At 41.3% G+C, this 21,405-nt stretch overlaps 1 protein-coding gene across 5 annotated transcripts in view; it reads left to right on the forward strand.

Moving 5' to 3' along the window:
* Positions 1-21,405, forward strand: part of ABR (active BCR-related) — a 306,836-nt gene that overhangs the window by 158,360 nt on the left and 127,071 nt on the right. For all 5 annotated transcript variants that reach the window (XM_018561033.1, XM_018561031.1, XM_018561032.1 and 2 more), the window contains 2 exons: positions 8,770-8,955; positions 17,067-17,174. In XM_018561033.1, the coding sequence (XP_018416535.1) occupies positions 8,770-8,955; positions 17,067-17,174 (294 nt within the window). The remainder of the gene's footprint in view (positions 1-8,769; positions 8,956-17,066; positions 17,175-21,405) is intronic.

The following is a 21,405-nucleotide window of genomic DNA, read 5'->3' on the forward strand; positions in this document are numbered from 1 at the left end:
CCCCCCCCCCAAAAAAAAATCCCATTCATTTCTATGACCCTGTTCACATCTGTGCATTGTTGTCGCAATAATCAAAATGCCTGTCGCTGGAAAAAGTGCATGAGCTCTTATTGGCCCCATAGACTCAATAGGAAATGCTTGAAAACACGTGTTTGCTGTGTTTTTGCGCATTTTATGTGCGTTTGCTTATTAACATCAATAAGCTACAAAAACGTGCAATTTCATATATGCGCATAAAACGCACATAAAAACGTGCATCAAAAACCCTTAAATTGGTTTTGTAATTCAATATAAACCTTTGCAAAAGTATGTAATTCACTTCATATTGATGTTCGCCCCAGATGTGCTATGTCTTTCTGAGTGAAATTGTTTTCTTACATGTAACCAATTTTATAACTACAAGCTGCGCTTCAAAAAGTACATCATCTAATAGTGAACAGAAGCCACTATTACAGAGTATAGACAGCTAGAGGAGCCAGGAAACATGCGCTTCTATTGAAAGCAATAGAAAAAAAAACAGACTGCAGTTCTGGAAGCTCTTTGACTTTTGTCATTTTTCCAGCCCTCAAGTTAATGCTGTAAGAGCTCATTCCCATGGAAGGCAAATATTGGTGTATGGGCATACAGCGGAAACCGGGAGCATTGTATGGACACGATACGCTGCACACCTTTTATACACGTGTAAACACAAGTACCAGTGTTTACACATGCATGCATATCGGTATAAGTTCCTGAATAAGGAACTTCTTTATAAATAGACCTATAAGTTTCTTTGTTCTCCCAGTGTTTGTTTTGAAAATGATGGAATGCGCCTTACTGGTTGGATTGGTGGTTAGTGTTTCACTCTGAAGATCTCAAGTTGTTCCAAACTGCATGAGACGACCAGTGCCGCACTGCATGAGACGACCAGTGCCGCACTGCATGAGACGACCAGTGCCGCACTACATAAGACGACCAGTGCCGCACTATATAAGACGACCAGTGCCGCACTGCATGAGACGACCAGTGATGTACTATATAAGACGACCAGTACCGCACTGCATGAGACGACCAGTGCCGCACTACATAAGACGACCAGTGCCGCACTACATGAGGCGGCCAGTGCTGTACTATATAAGACGACCAGTGCCGCACTACATGAGACGGCCAGTGCTGCACTATATAAGACGACCATTGCCGCACTGCATGAGACGGCCAGTGCTGTACTATATAAGACGACCAGTGCCGCACTGCATGAGACGGCCAGTGATGTACTATATAAGACGACCAGTGTCACACTGCATGAGACAGCCAGTGCTGTACTATATAAGACGACCAGTGCCGCACTGCATGAGACAGCCAGTGCTGTACTATATATAAGACGACCAGTGCCGCACTGCATGAGACGACCAGTGATTTACTATATAAGACGATCAGTGACGCACTGCATGAGACGGCCAGTGCTGTATTATATAAGATGACCAGTGCCGCACTGCATGAGACGACCAGTGATGTACTATATAAGACGACCAGTGATGTACTATATAAGACGAATAGTGCTGTAGCAGTGCCTTTTTATCCAGAACTGGACTGTGTTAAAATCACTGATTGGATGGAAGTTGTGAAGCCTTGGCAGTCCTCCAGTTCACTCAATAACTGCACTGATAATGTTTGTAGTCCTTGACGTAAGGGTCTGGGTGTTTTTACATTCCAAGGAAAGACTCATAGGCTGAATCAGAGTTCTGCGCTAAACCTCTGCTGCCCAGTACTGAGGTTTCTGTAGCCTTGTTCATAGTACTGGGCTGGCTGTTGGATCAGGGGGCATTTATACTTTTGGGCGGATCACTTTAACCATTTTTTACTTGGCTAAAAATGAATCATGAATTAAAAGACATACTTGGGGGTTTATAGACCACATTGTGGCTGAACACAGAACACACCCTCCCTTTAGAACATAAGACTGTAATCGCTTGCATTTTTCTGCAGAAATCTGCACCAAATCTGGACAGTACAGGGTATCAACAGGTCTGGTAGTCTGTTGGGAATCAAAGCCAAATTGGAGTCACATGGTGGCTAACAAAATTGCAAAAACAAGGGCATCCAAGCTTCAAGAATGCTCATTTACATAGACAAGGGAACATTTGCTGCATACATTCAGCATTGTAACAAGTGAGTCAGGGAGAAAGTGAAATGGGTCCCAGGAGTACAGATAAGAAGAGTATACAGTAGATGAAAGAAAAGTCTGTGTTTCCTGTAGCAGCCAATCAGAGTTTTCCTTTAATATTCTAATCTGCAATCAGAAAAGTGCTGGAATCTGATCGTAGAGTAAAACTGATACGATGAAAACTATAGCGGGAGTTACTTTTCTTTGACTGCATACAGGAATAGAAATATATAGGCAGATAACTAAAGGAAAATGTTTTTTAGGTTTGGATAGAGGTGTTAGAATCACTGTCAGGTTTGTATTGCTTTCTGTGTCAGGGAGATTCACTCTGTCTAACTGTCCAGATCGCCAATGTCACAGGAATGAAAGTGAGGGTTAATCCAAAACAACAACAAAAGTTTTGGCTGTACATATACTCTAGCACGCCGCATAACTTCCTGCATCCTGCTTGTTTTTTTATTCTTATGGACAGCCTCACTGACCAGAGGCAGATGCATGATGGAGTTTGTAGTTTCACCACAACTACAGGAAAGATTGAGCTTTGTATATAAATTCAGTTGCCTGTATCTCTGGGTCTAAAAATCAGAGTAATCTCTGCTCATGCATTTTTTAATTATGTAGTTGAAATTGTCCAGGTTTACCACAGTTAACTTTAAAGAGAACCTGTCAAGATAAAATTATGGGGTATACCATTACTCAAACAATCGGAGGGTAGGATGTCACCCGAGGCCTGACACCCCCTTTTACATTCCATCTTATGTATCACTCCCAGGCAAAGTCATATGGGGCAAAGTCTTCCCAGTGCTAATGCTACACCATTTTTCATATTCCTACTCAAACCCAATCATGACTGGTTCCCTCTAAGTTGGAAATAGCCATTCAGTCATGATCCAATTGCCCTTCTGTCCTCTAATGGTCCTCTAATGTCCTCTAACATATATATATATGTATATGTATATATATATGTATGCATGTGTGTTTAGGAAAAGAAGTGTGGACAAAGAACTCCCAGTGCACCTTTGTCTATGGGGAAAGAATCTCAACCTGACTGCTGCCGTGATGTTTGCCATAATTTGCCAGCATATTGGTGATTATGGCAGACTTGCCTTGCAAACGCTCCCCTCCAGCGCTGCCCACACTCCCCTCAATTGCCTTTGCTGCCTTCTTCACCCAGTCTTCTTTAGGGTTCTGCTTCTTCGGCCCTTTGATTGGTCAAGCACCGATGACTTAAAGAGGAACTTTACCCATATTTTACAAATAACAACAAGCACACCTTTAGAAATGTTAAGTAATGACAATCTACAAACACATACAGGTACCTCCAGGTTTTCTTTATTCTTTGCATATCTTATTCTTCTTCCCCAGTCTTCTGATGGTGGTCATTTTAACTAAGGGCAGGTTAGTAGATCTCCATTTACTTCCTGGAACTCTGGCACATGTGACTAGGATATCTGACCATGTACATCATCTCAGGAGAGGAAAATGCCTTTCCTTTAGGTCTCATGAGATTACAGATGAGATTTCCCAGCAATGTACTATGTATAATGTTCCCAGCATAATACTGCTGATGTAACCTTCCCAGGATGCAATGCTTGGGCACATTACATCATTTGTGCCGAAGTGGACCAGGAAGTAGATGAACTCGATTTGTAAGTAAATGAAAAACAAGTTTGTTTAACTGGTGAATGTGATATTATTTAATATCAGCATGCAGACTTGCATGTTGATGTGATTTTTAGTGACAGGGGGGTAAAGGTCCACGTTAACTCCAATGCATGCGCATGGGGAGTTACTTCACCTCAGCATGCCGGGTCTGTGCACAGGAGGAAATAAAAATGCTGAGAGACAGGTAGGAACATTTTTGGCAGAGAGAGACTTAAACAGTCTCTTCTGCTAAATTTAAAAAAAAAAAAAATACCACCTGTCAGCAATTTGTTTTTAAACACTTCCACTTCAATGACCCAGTCTGGCTAAAAACCATTGATTTGTGCAGCATTTGTCCACAGCCAGCTTTAGGTCAGGTTTTAATAAATGAGCTCCAAAGGCAATACTTAAAGCATATAATAGAAATGATCTGTCCATTGTACCTGCTAGTGTTCTCTGAATATTGGCAATATAAATATTTCCTTGTTGCAGACAACATCACCTTTATTTTGCTGTGCAGCAGTATTTGCAAATATATTCCAGGGCAAATCTACTTCTATATCTTGGAACCTGTTAACAAGTAATATACTAAAAATAGAACAACTTCTATTGTTTGTATGTTGTGCTTTAGCATGCACTTAGATGTGCACAAAAATGAGCTTTTGTTCTAACTTGTGTGTTGCCTGAAGCAAATGTTCTACAAGTAAATGGCTGTGTGCAATTATAGAATCTGTGCTGACAGCCGGGAACATAAGCTGCACTGTTGCCTGCTACCTATAGATGCATTGGGATTTTTTAATTTCTATGGAAACACTGTCATAACTTAGTAATGCGTTGTTAATAAATTATTACCGTATATACTCGAGTATAAGCCGAGATTTTCAGCCCATTTTTTTTGCTGAAAAGTGCCCCCCTCGGCTTATACTCGAGTCAGCGTGGTCCCGTGGTCAGGTTTTTTCTTACTTACCTCGCCGAGCGTCGCGTCACTGCTGCTCCGGTGGGGGGCGCTCCGAGCGGGGTCATCTGGCAGTCTCCGGGTCCTAATTTAGGTGGCCGGAGACTGCCAGATGACCCCACTCGGAGCGCCGCCAGTATATACGGTATTTCTTTTGCTCTACACTTGTATCCTATTTTATACTCACCTGCCATATCCTCTCTGAGCAGCTCACAAGGAGTCGCTGCAAACTCTCCCAGTTGGTACGCTCCTCCTTCTGTGCATATGCAGAAATGTCTCATTCGTTCCTATGGAGAGGTTGTTTATTCTGCGTCCCAGTGGTGGATTTACTCTCCATGAAAATGAATGGGATTTTATCTGTTCATGCACGGAAGTAGTAAGGCTGGAAGATTTGGTGATGGCAGCTGTGTAGGAGCGAGGGAAAGTTGAGTGTAAAGCTGGCCATGCACCTTACAACCATGGAACGACTTCCGTTGTGTGATGGTTGTAAGGTCATTAAAATTTCGTACGATCTGCCCATCTTGGACAGACAGATTTGTTACTTTCGGTCTTTGCAAGCCCTCCCCGCTGAGGGGAGGGCTTGCCGATGATTACAATGCTAAACAGGCAGTGTGCGCTTGCACACACCGGCCCGTACGGCTTTCTTCTTCCGAGTACGCTAGGAACCCGCCGAAAATCGTACGATTTTCAGCGGGTTTTCCAGCGTGCTAGGAAGACGAAAGTCGTGCGACCGTACAATAGATGCGGTCACACGCTGCCCATACACCTGCTTGTACGATAATCAGCGGGTTGGTAGCGTGCTCGAAAGATGAAAGCCGCACGGGCCAGTCAGCACGCTCAGCATTGCAATCATCAACAAGACCTACCCGCTGATGATCGCAAGTACGATCTGCCCGTCCAAGATAGGCAGGTTGTACAAAATTTTAATGACCTTACAACCATCACACAAAGAAAGTCGTGCGATGGTTGTAAGGTGTATGGGCAGCTTTAGGCTTTAAAGGAAAGTAAGTTCCAAAAGTAAAATTATCCTTTAACCCTTTCACTGCCAGGCCTTCCACTCCTCTTATAACCTCAGCTGACCAAGCCATTTTTGCAATTTTTAACATTTTTTTTGTTTGTTTTTTCATTTTCAACTGCAGTTTTTAGGGTTTGTAAAAGGCCCCCCCAACTATACATTCTCTGAAAGCGCAGGACCGCTAGTATAAAAAGATGCTGCTTCTAATTTTGTAGGTCCCGCAACAGTTGCGTAAGTGTTCATCAAATCAATATTTTCGTTAACAATACACGAAACGCATTATCAGCGCACACGCAAAAATTGCAATTTACAAGATTCCTACTAAACCTAAAAGATAAAACTGTATTGGGGAATAAAAGACATTCGTAAATATTTAAATTGCAAATTTTTGCAAAACCGTAAAAAATGAAGAAACACAAATCTGTAAAGAAGCAACGTATGCTAAAAATCTGAAGGTTGGCCTTACACTTATGTGTTGTGGTAAAGTGTCTGATCTGCAGTGCTGTTTGTGCACTGCGTTGTGCATTGTGATAAAATGAAGCAGGCATACATTTATTCACGATGCAGCGTATTACAATGCATGGTATGCACTGCCACACAGTTGAATTAATATTTAAAAAAGAAAAAAAATTAAGCACAAAAAACAATGCACCACAGTGCATGTGCTTAACGCACACTACATTATGAGGCGTGTTTGGGGGGTGTTTTATTTCTTAACCTTTTTTTTTTTAAAGAATTTTTAAATTATATTTTATTATTTTTTTTTACTGTCAGGAGGCTTTGGAGAAGCATCAGGGGTCTCTATTCCCCTGAGATTTCCCTTTTGAAATAGAAAAAGAGATTGAGGACACAGAATCCTCAGTCTCCTTCTCTGCAGCCCCAGCACTTAATTAACAGGAAGCACTCAGTACAGAGGCTTTCTGTTCATTTACAAACTGAGAAGGCATAGTATGTTTACTATGTCCCCAGTTCTAAATGGACAGAAAGTGATGTATGCAGAACACTTCCTGTCCATTGTTTATGAATGGACAGGTGTCCGGCATACATCACTTTCTGTCCATTCATAGTAAAACATTTACTATGTCCCCAGTCATGAATGAACAGGAAGTGATGTATAGCGCTTCCTGTTCATGCATAACTGGGAACATAGTAAATGTCTCAAATTTTCCCAGTTATGATTAAACACTGGAGTGATCAGTTATGGGGTTGGGGGCTGATTTTGAATAGCTGTCGTCAGGGGCTCGTCAGCCGCTGATCAAAGCCATTCATTTACATAGGAGTGTTAAGGAGACCCTTCTGTTATAGGTTGATGGTCGCTGAAACGAGTGAAGCTGAGGTAAGGCATATTAAAAGTGCATTTAGGTACCTTAACTATTAACAAAAATGTATCTTATGTGTGTATCACTTGGTTGTAGATCCTCAAATCATCTCTGAATTGGTGCAGACACTGTCCTTCTTTTTGGAGGGTGGCTACATTTATTCCCTATGGTCCCTGTGTGTGTTGTAAAGTAGTCACCACTCCAAGCTCGCTCCTGTGTTGGACTACAGTATATCTTAATACAAATTAGTAAGCTAAACATGAGATTGTAGTTCATCACAGGATCGGTGACTACTTTACAACACACACAGGGACCATGGGGAACAAAAGTAGTCACCCTCCAGAAGGAAGGACAGTGTCAGCACCAATTCAGAGAGGATTGGAGGATCTACAGCTGAGTAATGCACAAATAAGATACATTTTTGTTAATAGGGAAGGTACTTGAATGTAAGGTTTGTAAGGTTTTAGGTTAAGTATCACAAAGGGATACACCAAACATGAAACATTGTCTTCAACCTGACTCAGAGGACACACCAAGCCTGCTATTATGGCACTATGCTATTGTCCATGTATTTAACTTCTACAGTTAGTCACACTGCTAACTAAATCCCTAAGGCTGCTATTGTGTTTGTTTATAAAACGTCACTGACCCTGCAAAAGTGCAGGTGAGTGTATTCCCTGGTCTCAGCTTCTTCCACTGCCACCTAACCCACACACAGTGCAACTTAAGGTAGTAAAGTGCCTGGTACAGAATTATGTGATTAGTGTGTGCATCCCCACTGATTCTAACTGCAAAGGATTAAATATGACAAAAGGAAAAGAAGAAAAGGAAAAACAACATCGTTTATTGTATTTATGTATTAAATAAAAATTATACTGAATGTATTAAACTAATATAGGTACCTAAAATATGTACTTATTTTAGCTTAATTTACTTCCCAGCACTAAGGGAGGGTCGTCTGCATTAACTGTGGTAGAGACTTTCCCTAAACCAAATGATTGGCTAAACAATATTGCAAACCATTAGTTCACATCTATGTTTTTAAATGTGTACTTATCTGTATTCAGCTTTTAAGGAAACTATATTTAAAATTCAGGAAATGGTACCACCCACCATTTACAATATCACTGTACACAGTGACACAGTGTTCAGATTGAGACATTCAGTTAGTTGGGTTGCACCTCCTTGGTCTGCGCAGTACCAGGCAGTGTTTTGGTCCAAAATGGAGCCCTGCACCTCAACTGTGCTTTGGAGGTGTGATCTATAAAAATGATTGAAACATCAATCTCCCTTTGCTGAGCAGGTACTGTATTTGCATACTACAACAGAAGAGCAGGAGCAGCCTCACTGTGAGAAGATGTACTACTGCTATCGTTATTATATGTGCTGGATTCCATGTCAAGATCCATGGGCGCTGGTGTGATCTGTGTTGTTAGAAGGTGTTTTGGACTACAGCACTCTGCTTCAGTTTAAAACATTACTAGCCAATGTGCAGACCTGAACAGTTCAACCCATCTGACATCTGCATCTGAGAACTTTTTTTTTTATGTGGGGAGAGGGCTTTTTACTGGGATTTACCTTAAAAGTAGTTACCCTTTACCTTGACAATCTTATCTGTCAGCATTTATGAATATACATAATGGAATGCAGCATGCACCTAATATGTATTCTTATTTCTGGTTTTATTTTGCAGCCTATGAAGCCACTAAAGGCCACTGCCACAACATCACAGCCGGTTTTGACCATGCAACAAATAGATGCCATTTTTTACAAGGTCCAAGATATTTATGAATTCCACAAGGACTTTTATGACAACCTTTACCCTTGCGTGCAGGAGTTTGACAACAAGACAACTGTCGGGCACCTCTTTCAGAAACTGGTAAGTGGAAAAAAAAGTTTTGCAGTGATTACTCTAGCTCCAAAAATCCTGCAGATTTTATAGCTACGTGTAGAGGTTCCCAAAAACATTGTATGAATTTTGGCCATGAGCCAGCAGGAACATTTTCTTCTCGTGCTTCTAGTAAAACACGATGATACAAAGATGGCAGTGGACACAACCACAGAATGAGACCCCGAGGATCAGGCAGTGAAAGTCAGTGGGCAGACAAATTATTCTTGCTCTGGTTTAAGAGATCAAACCACAGCTCTCTAAGGTTCCGAAGTTGAGGAAAAAATTAACAGGCTGTGTTTAGAATCCTAAAGAGCTCTGCCATTAGAAATTTTAGGAAAGGTTTTATGTAGTACAGAAAAACTGACACATTTAAGAGGTTACCTGTCCCAGACCACACCCAGGTAACCCTAATGCTGGGCACACACCTTACAAAAGTTTTGCGATGGTTGTAAGGTAATTTAAAAAACGTATGATCTGCCTATCTTGGACAGGCAGATCGTACTTCCGATGACCGCAATGCTGAACGGGCACTTGCGCACACCGGCCCGTGCGGCATTTATCTTACGAACATGCCACACACCCGCCGACAATCGTACGATTCTCTGCGGGTTTTCGAACATGTTCCTAAGATAAAAGTCGTGCGACCTTACAGTAGCAGGGGTCGCACGCCTTCCACACACCTTGCGTTAATTGTACGATCGCGTGATTTCCCGCTATTATCGTACGATTATCGCAAGGTGTGTGGGCACCTTTACATTGCCCACAGCACCATACTAAAGTACACAAAAAAAGGGAACAGTTGGGGATACACAGTGCTTGTAACCAGCTTCTAGTGCATGTCCAGGCATTACCCAAATTTACCCAGAAATTCTACCTTTTCCACTGTAGAGCATGTCCTAGCATTTTATTTCTCTGTTACGCTTTTCCTGTAGTGAGAAACCGCTTTTATTACCTCCTGTGACCATCACCAGCCTTGTAAAAATACTTAGAACTCATATCCTGGTGATGAGGGCATGCCCCAAAATTACATAATGGGGCATAGAGTGTAAGGCATGGGCCTCCTTGTGTAGACTGGCTGATCTTTTTTTTGTGGACCTGGTTTTGTCTGAGGTTCCCTCTGCAGACCTGTTCTCCAGGAGGTTGCTGCAGTGTTTTGTTCTGTTGGCTACATCATGTTGTAAGTATGGTAGTTATGTTGTTCCACCAGTTTTTTTTTTTTTAGTTTAGCAGCCCCTTGCTGGTTTAGGCTCAGTGTTACTCAGGGTAGAGTCATTCCCCTCTGCCGGTGATCTCCTATATCCTCCTCTTGAGCATCAGGATGATCCTCTGTGGCCTTCCCTTGTATTTCAAGGGGCATTACCTCTTCTGGTTCAGATTTGGACACTGGTCTCACAGGTGGTTCCTAGTCCCATTTTGTGGGCCTGTCACTGGCAGTTGCCCACCCCTCAGTTTGACTGCTTTTGAATGTCTCAACTGTGTTTGAATTCCCTAAATGGATGAGAAAGAAAATAGGTTTTTGGTACTTATTGTAAAATCTATTTCTTGGAGTCCATTGAAGGACAGGGGTCCCACCCCTCTGTGTTTTTCTTTTGTCCTTGTTACTGCTTTTCCACACAGCTGAAGCATACTGAGTAGAGAAGGGATTATATGTGCACTGGCTTACAATTTGTCTTTTTGCCAGTATCCATACCTGTAGGCGGCAATGTAACCCAACTATATCTGAATTCCGGTGTTCTTCAAGAGACTAGAGCAATAGATTTTACGGTAAACATATAAATCATATTTTTCTACACAGTGTATAGGAAGGTTCTTGGAAAAGCAGCAGTTTTGTTTGGCTAGGAAAAAAATAACTGTATGCATGGACATGGGGTGAGGATAGTATACAAGGCCTTTCTAAAACATGGGAAAAGTAGCAGATATTGAAGAGATGTACTAAAGATTTTGTATTTTTTAACCTTTCCTTGACTTAAAGCAGATGGGCTGGTAGGCATACATTACACATCTTTTCACTTGCCCCCCAAAAGACCAAAACAAGCAAAATCATGAAGTATTAGCTTGTATTTTGCCCAAAACATGTAAGCTAACTAACTACGCCAAGAGTATTTGTGTTGGGTAAGTCTTACACTAATACTTTAAAAAGTAAAAGCTTTATTTAGACTAGAGTCTGTGCTAGCAACAAATAAGCTGCACTAATTAAAGGAAAACTATGCCCTGAAAATGCTTTTTGTTTGAGTGTCATGGTAATTCTATGGCTTCAGTACTTCTTAAAGGAGAACTATGGGGTTAAGGCTTTCCCCCATAGTACTCCTTAGGGTAACGGGAGGACACAAACTAGCGTCCTCCCGTCACCCTAGGCTCAGTATACCACGAGCTGTAGCTCGCGGTATACTGAGACGTTGCAGTATACCGCGAGCTGATGCTCGCGGTATATTGAGACGCAGCAGCTGAAGCGGATCCCGACAATTGTGCCGGGAACCGCCCTGCTGTGTGACTGACAGCTAACTCTGCCTATCTAGAGGCAGAGCCAGCTGTACCCGCCCCCTCCCCCATCCGTTCCGCCAGTCAGCGCTGGCGGATCGGAGCGGGGAGGGGGGAATGCAGCAACTCCCCTGTCACGGCAGAGAGCCGTGACAGGATCGAGAGGTGAGCGAATGCCGGTATGTGTTTGCTCACCTCCCGATCTACTGAGCCGACCTGCAACAGTCTCATTGTCACAGGTCGGCTAGAACTATGAGGTGGGTGACAAGCACTCACCTCATAGTTCTCCTTTAAGTCCCTGACCCAGACAGAAGTTATGACTTCACTAGGCATCGGCATGTTCCAGGTCAGTTAGAAAAATATATAACTACAATACCTGGCGTAATTTCCTAGGCAAAAGTTCCCTTTTAAACATGTGAACATATTCAGGCAGCAGTTTGGGCAGCATGCCACATTTTCACTGCAAAGTACACACCCTGTGGCAAGTTCAGATACGGATTTATTGGGAGCAGTAGGCTTAGTAAATAGCCATGTGTTTACAAGAGCAGACCACAGCATATATGTTTCTGACCGCCTTGTATTAATCAGTGCACTCCATTAAAGCTGGATGCTGTTCGGAAATGAAACTTGACATTTACTGTGCAATTACCTAGCAGTGAATGCAACACAAATTAATACCGATGGCCAAGCAAGTGCGTGTATGCACTTAAACTTCCACTGTTTGGTTGGCCATATATGGTTTAATAATTCTCACTCTCGCCAGTTAGGTTGTGAATCAGCTGACAGAGTGGTAATAATTAAATCCGATTTCAGTATCCTAAATCGTTTTTTTTTGTGTAGGCCAGTTATCAAATGAATAAGAAACTGTATACATTGATGGGAAGGATGCCTATATTTATGTTCTGTATTTCTACACTTTATTATGTATTGTAGGCTCTTTCTCTTAAGAACTACAGTAGATATGGATCAGTGTGACTTCTGAGGCATGTAGTCCCATAGCAGCTAGACAAGCATAATGTACCCCTTATTCTTTATAGGAAACCTGTACTGAGAGAAATATAAGGGTTGCAAAGCTTGACTGAACCAAATTTGGCTCGCCCTTGCTAGCTCCACTCTAGGTGTTTTGATGGGGGTTCTCCACGTGGCAACATGAATATAGAAAAGTAAATCAGCACCCTAGCTTGTTATATACAGTATTAAAAGCAGTTTTTATTCCACAACTGATTAAATCAACATAGCGTATACTATCAGGGTTATTCACAAGAGGGGGAAGAGTTAGGAGAAGTGAACAATCTAGGCCAAAATCGCTGATATTTTTTGAATTCAGCTATGTTGTCCTAGAGTGTTCACTTCTCCTGCCTTCTCCAAACTCTTCCCCCTCTTGTGAGTACCCCTGTGTGCGTTTCAGAAACGTTCCTTGTCCAAACAAAACTTGCAGTTGCTATATTGATTCTATCAGCTGTGGAATAAAGACTGCTTTTGCTGTGTGATGAGATGGAATGTCAATCAATTAAACAAATACCACCTTTGAGAGAGCAGAAAGGTGGATAAAGAAGTTATACTTCAACCAAGTGTGTATAATTATTAGCCAAATGACTTACTTTATTAAATATACTAAAAAAAAAAATGATACATGAAGAGAATATGAACACAGCACCATCAAAACGAAAACCTCTAATAAAATTAGCAACGTTGTCAATCAAATCACACATTAAAAGCATAGGAACAATGCCGTTTCCAAGACCCCCTATGTTATTTTAAATCACTGATGGCCATCGCTGCTGATAATTGCAAAGTCCACCTTAATTAGATGTCAGTTTTGTTGTAAATGAATCACCTTTCTCTGGTAGTATACTAGCAAATTGCTAGATGAGTAATATCCTAGGGATTTGAACAATTGGAGATAGCTCTGATAAGTTCTCCTTGTATATGTCACAATGCTTAAAGGAGAACTATGAGGTGAGTGCTTTTCACTCACCTCCATAGTTCTAGCCGACCTGTGACAATGAGACTGTCACAGGTCGGCTCAGTAGATCGGGAGGTGAGGGAACACATACCAGGTTCGCTCACCTCAGCCTATGTAGTGAAACTCTTAGGCTAGGTTCACATCAGATGCAGTGCATCCGGGCCGATTTGGGCCAGAACACACTGCATCGCATTGCGGCCAGCTCACTTTTGTCGGGCAGGAGGGGGCGTGGCAGGCCATTGATTTGAATGGCACCATAGCCATGCCCTCCGGCCGCAATGCGATTGGCCGCACGGGATCGCAAGGCACATTGTGGTCTGGTCCGGTGCGATCAAAATGCTGCAAGCACTATTTTGATTACACCGCACGGGACCGCAGGCACAATCAAAATAGTGCTTGCCGCATTTTGATCGCACCGGACCAGACCACAATATGCCTTGCGATCCCGTGCGGCCAATCGCATTGCGGCCGGAGGGCATGGCTACGGTGCCATTCACTTCAATGGCCGTCACGCCCCCTCCTGCCCCATAAAAGTGAGCCGGCCGCAATGCGATGCAGTGCGTTCTGGCCAGAATCGGCCCGGAACGCACTGCATCTGGTGTGAACCTAGCCTTAACTCTAATAACGTGGAGGGAGCAGTCAAAGCTGAGAGTTGCATTTAGAAACAAAGTTTCATGTTGGAGGAACATCAGTATCACATGAAGCAAATATGTGGCTAAATTGCAGATGAAAACATCAGTGTAGCTGAATCTTCCATATATCGCAAAGTGCACATTGCACAAGCCAGAGAGATGAGGAGCAAGTATGATCTTACTGTTTTCCTCGTAATCGGACACAATATTTCGAGTTTGCAAGAGGATTCCTCGATTAGACACCCATCATCAATACACTGCCAAAGTGTGGATACTCCTTCCCGTTACATGCCGTAACAATATCAAAAGTAGGCTCAATGATGATCTCCTGTCTTAATCTGGGTCTCTCTCTGGGTGCATGGGAAGACTCACACAAATGATCTCCAAGCCAAAAGTCCTCTTTTTATTCTTTACTGCTAAGGCATCAGATAGTCTGCAATCCGTGGTATGTTTTCCAGTGCTTTATTCAGCATAAACAATCTGTTTTCATGTGGGTCATGGGTTGTTCCAAACACCTGTTTACGCGTTTCGCCCCGCCTCCTTAGGGGCTTTATCAGAACGTTAATCAACCTTTTCCTATATTTACTGCAAAATAAAAAAGTCACACACTCCTCTAATATTTAGTTGGACCACCTTTAGCTATGGTTACGGCATGCATTCGCTGTGGCATTGTTTTCATAAGCTTATGCAATGTCACAACATTTATTCCTGTCCAGAGTTGCATTCATTTTTTTTTTTTAACCAAGATCTTGTAGTGATGATGGGAGAGTCGGACCACAGCATAACGTCTTCTCCAGCACATCCCAAAGATTCTCAATGGGGTTAAGGTCTGGACTCTGTGGTGGCCAATCCATCTGTGAAAATGATGTCTCATGCTCCCTGAACTATTCTTTCACAATTTGAGCCCAATGAATCCGGGCATTGTCATCTTGGAATATGTCTGTGCCATCAGAGAAGATAAAATCCATTGATGGAAACCTGGTCATTCAGTATATTCAGGTAGGCAGCTGACCTCATTTTTTTGGGGCCATACCATTGCTGAACCTAGTAATTATCCAATGGAAGGCTCTTACCTATTTGCTTAGCCAAATCCAGGTGGTGACTTTTTTTGGGCTTGGCAGTGTAGGTTGCCGTGGGTGACCTCCTCCTAAAAATTTTCTGTTGCCTGGCCGCTGCTAACACAAACAATGCAGGTCATGTGACACGAAGAGACCGCTTCATCTGGCTCCAGCACTGGGCTCTCCTTAATGATGTAGAGAGTGCTGCTGATGTCATTATTCTCTGCATAATTATACTGTAAGGGCAGGGCGCCATTTAGCAATGGTGGCCTACATAATTCCCTCAGTTTAAGTTCCCTTTGAGCACACTTTTGAGAAAAACATTGGTATTTCTAATAGGTTACACAGAAGCTGTGCTGGAGCGGTATTCTTCTGTAGGTGAGTGTAGGAAGTGTTCACAGCACTAATACAATAGAAGAAAGTAATGATATTGATGTCCTGAAGTCGCTTCTCAATGTCAGCAGTCTGATCTTTTATGACATTTGCTTCTCAGAAAACAAGTGATGTTTATACACAATGCGATTTAGATCAGACAGAGCACAACCGGAGCAATGTGCTACCTACCACTGTGCAAAGCTTCCTTTTTCCATCCAATTTCATTCACTTCTCAAGCTTGCTGTCCTTTTTGCAGGAGGAAGTCTTGTGGCTCGGTACATTCTGACTTCTAGAAAATGTTCCGTTTTATTTCCCTATTTCACAAATTATTGTTCCCGAAATAGTTTTGGCTAATTAAAAAGGCTTGATTTTTAAGTGAGTCACTGGGTGCCCTGGGGGCTTGCTTCCCCACTCTGTATTAGGTTTCACTCAGACTTCCTTTTTAGCCGATTTGTTTTTTAAAACACTTACATACCACAAGAAAATGCTTCAAGCACCACTGCAGTAAGCTGCCACTTTCCACTGCCTCCTCCACTGCCAGGGTCACACCAAGATGCTGCCATCTTAAGTTTCAGCCCAGGTATATATAAAAACATTTAATAAAATATATTTTATATACAACTCTGCCCTGACATCAGCCTCTTGTAACCCCAGCACATAGCACTCAGAATGGGATTGTGAAAGTTATCACAATCAGCCAGCCAGGGTTGTATTGCGTAGCATTGTGCTGTCAGTCAGCTGTATGAACATGCTTGCAGGAGGAAAGAGCACAGTGATGACCTCACTGGTGTATTGTTTCCCTTGCTGTCCACTCAGAGGCTGGGGAAGATCAGTGATCAAGCTGTATTGATTTATCATGGTAGAGAAAAGTCAGGTCATCAGCCTGGCTAGACTGTCTGGATCAAAAGACTGGCTCAGCACAATTACAAATCATTTGGCAGATAAAATGTTTCACATACAGTTTGTGTCAAAACTATACATAACTTGGAAGTGTTCAACAACTGTATTTGTAAACTATAAATATATATAATGTATTTTTTCTTTTTCTAATGGTATATATGAGGTGGGACCTGCTCTGTTTCTCTGAAAGGTTTCCAGACCAGCACAAACTCCTGGATCTCCCCACTACCCAGCCATTTTTGGGTACATATGGGAAGACTGGAATGGGAAATTAAAGGTCATTGGACCAAAAATAGTTCACACACTAAATGCATCTGAGCTGAGCAGCCACTATTTCATTATATATTTTTTTGTCTACATTTTCCTAAACTGAAAACACAGAAAAATAACGTGTAGTGTCGTTATGTCCATTTCTATCGCTATTCGAGGAATAAATAGTATTGTCATGGTCCTCCTAGAATATATTATGACCTTGTAGAGGGCCACTCCAGGGGTGAAGTGATACGAGTCTCTGGCTTCTCTAAACCACTGTCCAAACCTGTTGTCATAGAAACCCAGGCAGATTCCACTTCAGTCCGAATGGATGGATTACACTAAAGGAACACCACAAAAGGAGGAGATATATGTAGCTGGTAATCAAATATTTTATAACTTTGTGTATGACCTTCGCTTTTCCATTTTCTTTATCAGGTCAGCCAGCTGGGAGTATACAAGGCCTTTGTGGATAACTACAAGTTTGCCCTGGAGACTGCTGAGAAGTGTAGCCAATGTAATAACCAGTTCACTAAAATCTCAGAGGTAAGAATGAAAAGAACATGTAATCATAAGCTGCTGTGTCTATAATTGTTAATACGAACATGGGATTAAGAAGAGAGGCCTTGAATGAAGTGCTCAGTATATGTAAACTTTATGTTCAAGATATATATACCAGTGTGTGTATGTGTGTATATAATATATATATATATATATAATTTTTTTTTGTTTTTTAACACAGCCTTCATTCAAGACCTCCTTTTCTTGCTCACATGTTCATGTCCGTGTTTACATTTTCGGACTGTACACTTGGCTGTGTAGTTTATTTATTTTGATTGTTTTTTTTCTCTTTGTAATTGTGTAGTGGGTTTTATCTTGGCACCTCATTTATAATTGTTAAAGAGGAACTTTACCCACCAATTTAATGTATATCAAGTTATTTTCAAGTCTAAAGTTGACCATACATTGTACAATTTTTGTGCAAAATGTTTTATTTCTGGCACGAACCCTCGTTCAATTATACCTAGGCTTCCCCCAAGCATAGTCAAATGTCGATTTCAGAAATGGTTAGTTAGCCATACTAACCAACCAATGGCAACTGCAATCCAAATAGAGGCCAAGATGGCCTTAGTTAGACGGGTGTAGTCCTGCTTTAAATCACTTTACTGTTACTTTGTTCTTCAGAATTAAGGGGACATAATTTTAAAAAAATACAGCTGTATTACAACACTTAAATAATACTGGGCGAGCAAGTGGGCCTAACAAAAAAAAAATGTAATCCATGTATTTAATTTTTGTTTATTATATATTTCTCCCTGGGGACTCAAAGCACTATATCTACTGTTGACAGGACTAAGTTTACACATAAGCCAATTAACCTCCCAGCTTCTCTTTGGAATGTGTGAGGAAACTGAAGTACCTGGAGGAAACCCACAGCAAAGCACAGGGAGAACATGCAGTGTCCTATGGACACAACAAACCAAGGACCTTAGTGTTGCAAGGCAGAAGTGCAAACCACTAAGTCACTGTGCTGTCATTTCACTTTTTCGCACAGATAATAACAGTAAAAGTAAAGTGCCTAAAATTATACCTGGTGCTATGATAATGGACGTTTGTGCACCCTGCTGTTGTGATGGACCTTGGTGTATTGAGGTCAGCAGAGCATTTGGACTGAGTTCTCCAGAATATTATGCCAGAGATCATACTAGCACCTCGTATATCAGGAAGTCAGAGAAAACATTACATAGTTAGTCTGGTTGAAAAAGACACAAAGTCCATCGAGTTCAACCTATAGAGATGCAATTGTCATATTCAGGGAATACTGTGGTAAATAAACACTGACTCATTTATTTTGGTACCTTTTAAAAAAAAATGAGTTGAGGGCCTATGGATATAAGCTGATATCTTAATATTTTTTTGTATAATTGCTGCATTTCTCTTAAAAATCAAAAAAGTCTTCAATTCAGATAGCTTGGAGAGTAAACTGTTATTAATGGATGAACTGATACAGCGGGCATAATAAATATATGCATATATATTGGAGACAGGTGGGGGTTGTCCACAAAACAGAGTATTCTCTAGTCAGCCATTGCTCCTATGTGCTGTGGGAGTACCTTGAAGCCTGACACATGTGGAGAGTGTGCCCATGCCTGTCTGGCCTGCCCAGACTCAGACTGGCCACTGAACCAGACTGATGTCTGAGAGTGGGAATTAGCTTGTGAAGGGAAGGGGTTTTCTCTGTCTGATCTAAGCAAGTAGCAAATCTGTATACGAGCAGACGAGAGGTCCAGTCTGTTGACTGAAGGAACCATTTAAGCAGAGAAGCTGAGACTGAGGAAGTGCTCAGGAGAAACAAACAGCTGTGTGACAAAAATAGCCAGGAGGCTGAAAGACGATTGTATTTGTTGTTGTGTATATGCTAATGTTTGGATGAATAAAGTGGGCAAAAAACCCTAACATGCATTCTGCTGCATGGACGAAGTCCTTGAAAAACTCTTCATTTAAATGCATTGAGCTTTTTTTTCCCTTGAACTTATGATATGACATGGTAAGCTTGGGATTTGCTTTGAATTCCTTACGAGTTTCTTCAAGATTCTTTAGCATTCACATTGACTTGTATGGATGAGGAGCAAAGCAATTCAGACACACCTGCCTGGCTTACATTCCCTGAGTGTAATGAGCATTTTGGCTAGGTTCAGTAGTGAATTGTCCCAGAATAATAAAACACTGACAAGTATAAATGGCTTTACAAATGTCATGCTTTGTTATATTATCCCACACAATTACTAAAAACAGTTCTGAAAGATGTGGAAATGATTGCTTGTACTTTTGTACGGTCTCTGGCTTTCCATACACTTTGTACGCTGCAGAAGTACCTCTGTTGTTCACATCCCCATGCCGATGTCGTCACCCTACATACAGGTGAAACTCGAATAATTAGAATATCGTGCAAAGTTCATTTATTTCACTAATGCAACTTAAAAGGTGAAACTAATATATGAGATAGACTCATTACCCACAAAGCAAGATAATTCAAGCCGTGATTTGTCATAATTGTGATGATTATGGCTTACAGCTCATGAAAACCCCAAGAACCCCAAATCCACAACCCCAAAAAAGTAGATTATTACATCCAATCAATAAAACAAGGATTGTACATAGAACAATATCGGACCTCTGAAAAGTACAAGCATGCATATGTACTTAGTACTTGGTTTGGGCCCCTTTTGCAGCACTTACTGCAATTACTTTTGCACGATATTCTAATTATTAGAGTTTCACCTGTAGATATACAGAAGGAATAATAGGGGGATCTCTGTTTAGAAGAAGTAGAACCCTCTCCTTTGAAGATCAGTGACTCAGCTGTCAAGTATTCAAGTCTTTATGCTGCTTTCAAAATGTAGGAAATAGTTGATCCTCTCCAGTATAGAACGTTTCAAAGTCTATATTATAAATACACTTTAAGTACAGTACTTGAGGATATTTCTTTAGCGTTATTTCCAATTTTATTACAGTAGCTTTTGCATCGTTAACGGCTTGGTGTGCGCTAGGTGGAAAGCTGCCAGAGGGAGATTGCTGCCTGTTGATATGCATGGAGTCAGCTGGCAGTAATTGCACTTCCACTGACCATAATGTGTGTAGTGAAATCATTTGAACACAGTTATTACACAATATCATGCAGTGCTGGATGACGGTGTCACATGACCCGGCTCCGTAAATGTGAATTCCTTCTATGCTGACAGCATCACATTGTAATTAGCAGGTGAGATCAGATGAAAGTCATATCAGCTTGAAAGGAGGTTTTTGTACACTTCATTAAAATGTATACATTTTCATGGGGCTCAATCACTGTTTGAATCTTTTTTATTTTTTTTTATTTTCTCCTCCGTATCTCATATTAACCATTTCACACACTTGTTAAAATCTGTTTTTTTGGCTAGCAAATTGCTAAAAGCCGCAAAACTCTGAAGGGAATTTATTAAAACTGGAACAGAAAGAATCTGGAGCAGCTGCCCATGCAACCAATCAGCATCTCTGTTCAGTTAAGACTTGCAAATGAAAGAGAGGCGATTGGTTGCAGTGCACAGTTGCTCCAGATTTTGTCTGCTCCAGTTTTGATAAATGCCTCTCTATATATATTTCTGACTGCAGAGGCCCTGTAGAGTAAAAAGGTCATAGTTGCAACTTTTTATGCTGCATGATATTTGCGCAACTGGTTATCAAACCTATACTAAAAAATACACTAAAATGAACTTTAGTGCACAAAAGCACAATATAATCCCAATTTGTTTGTACAAAAAAATAGTTGTGACTAGTAATTAGAAGACTCAAAACTGCATGTGCCTATGAAATGGCAAAAAATGACGACACCCAAAATTATCAATAGGCAACTAATGCCTTTATAACGCATCAGCTTACTGTTAAACATAAATGAGGGACCTAGAATTATTTTGCTCACTCCAGTTTGTGCAGCTATGTCCAATATGTATTGCGCAGTGGTTGTTTGCATACACATGAGCACTTTGTGGGTTTGTATGTGTGCTGCAGCCCAAGCTTCTTTTAACCACTTCAGACCAGGAGATACATAGGAAATCCCGAAGTGATTAAAGTGTACTTAAACTCTAACAATTACCTTATTTTATTTGGTCAATTTTGGTCTGTTAAATATGTAATTAGAAACATTTTATGATACAGTGGCTTGCAAAAGTATTTACCCCCGTGGCACTTTTCCTATTTTGCTATTTTACCACCTGGAATTAAAATGAATTTTATTTGG

The sequence above is a fragment of the Nanorana parkeri genome, unplaced genomic scaffold (genome assembly GCF_000935625.1).
Source record: "Nanorana parkeri isolate BGI_ZX_2015 unplaced genomic scaffold, ASM93562v1 scaffold494, whole genome shotgun sequence".
NCBI lineage: Eukaryota > Metazoa > Chordata > Amphibia > Anura > Dicroglossidae > Nanorana > Nanorana parkeri.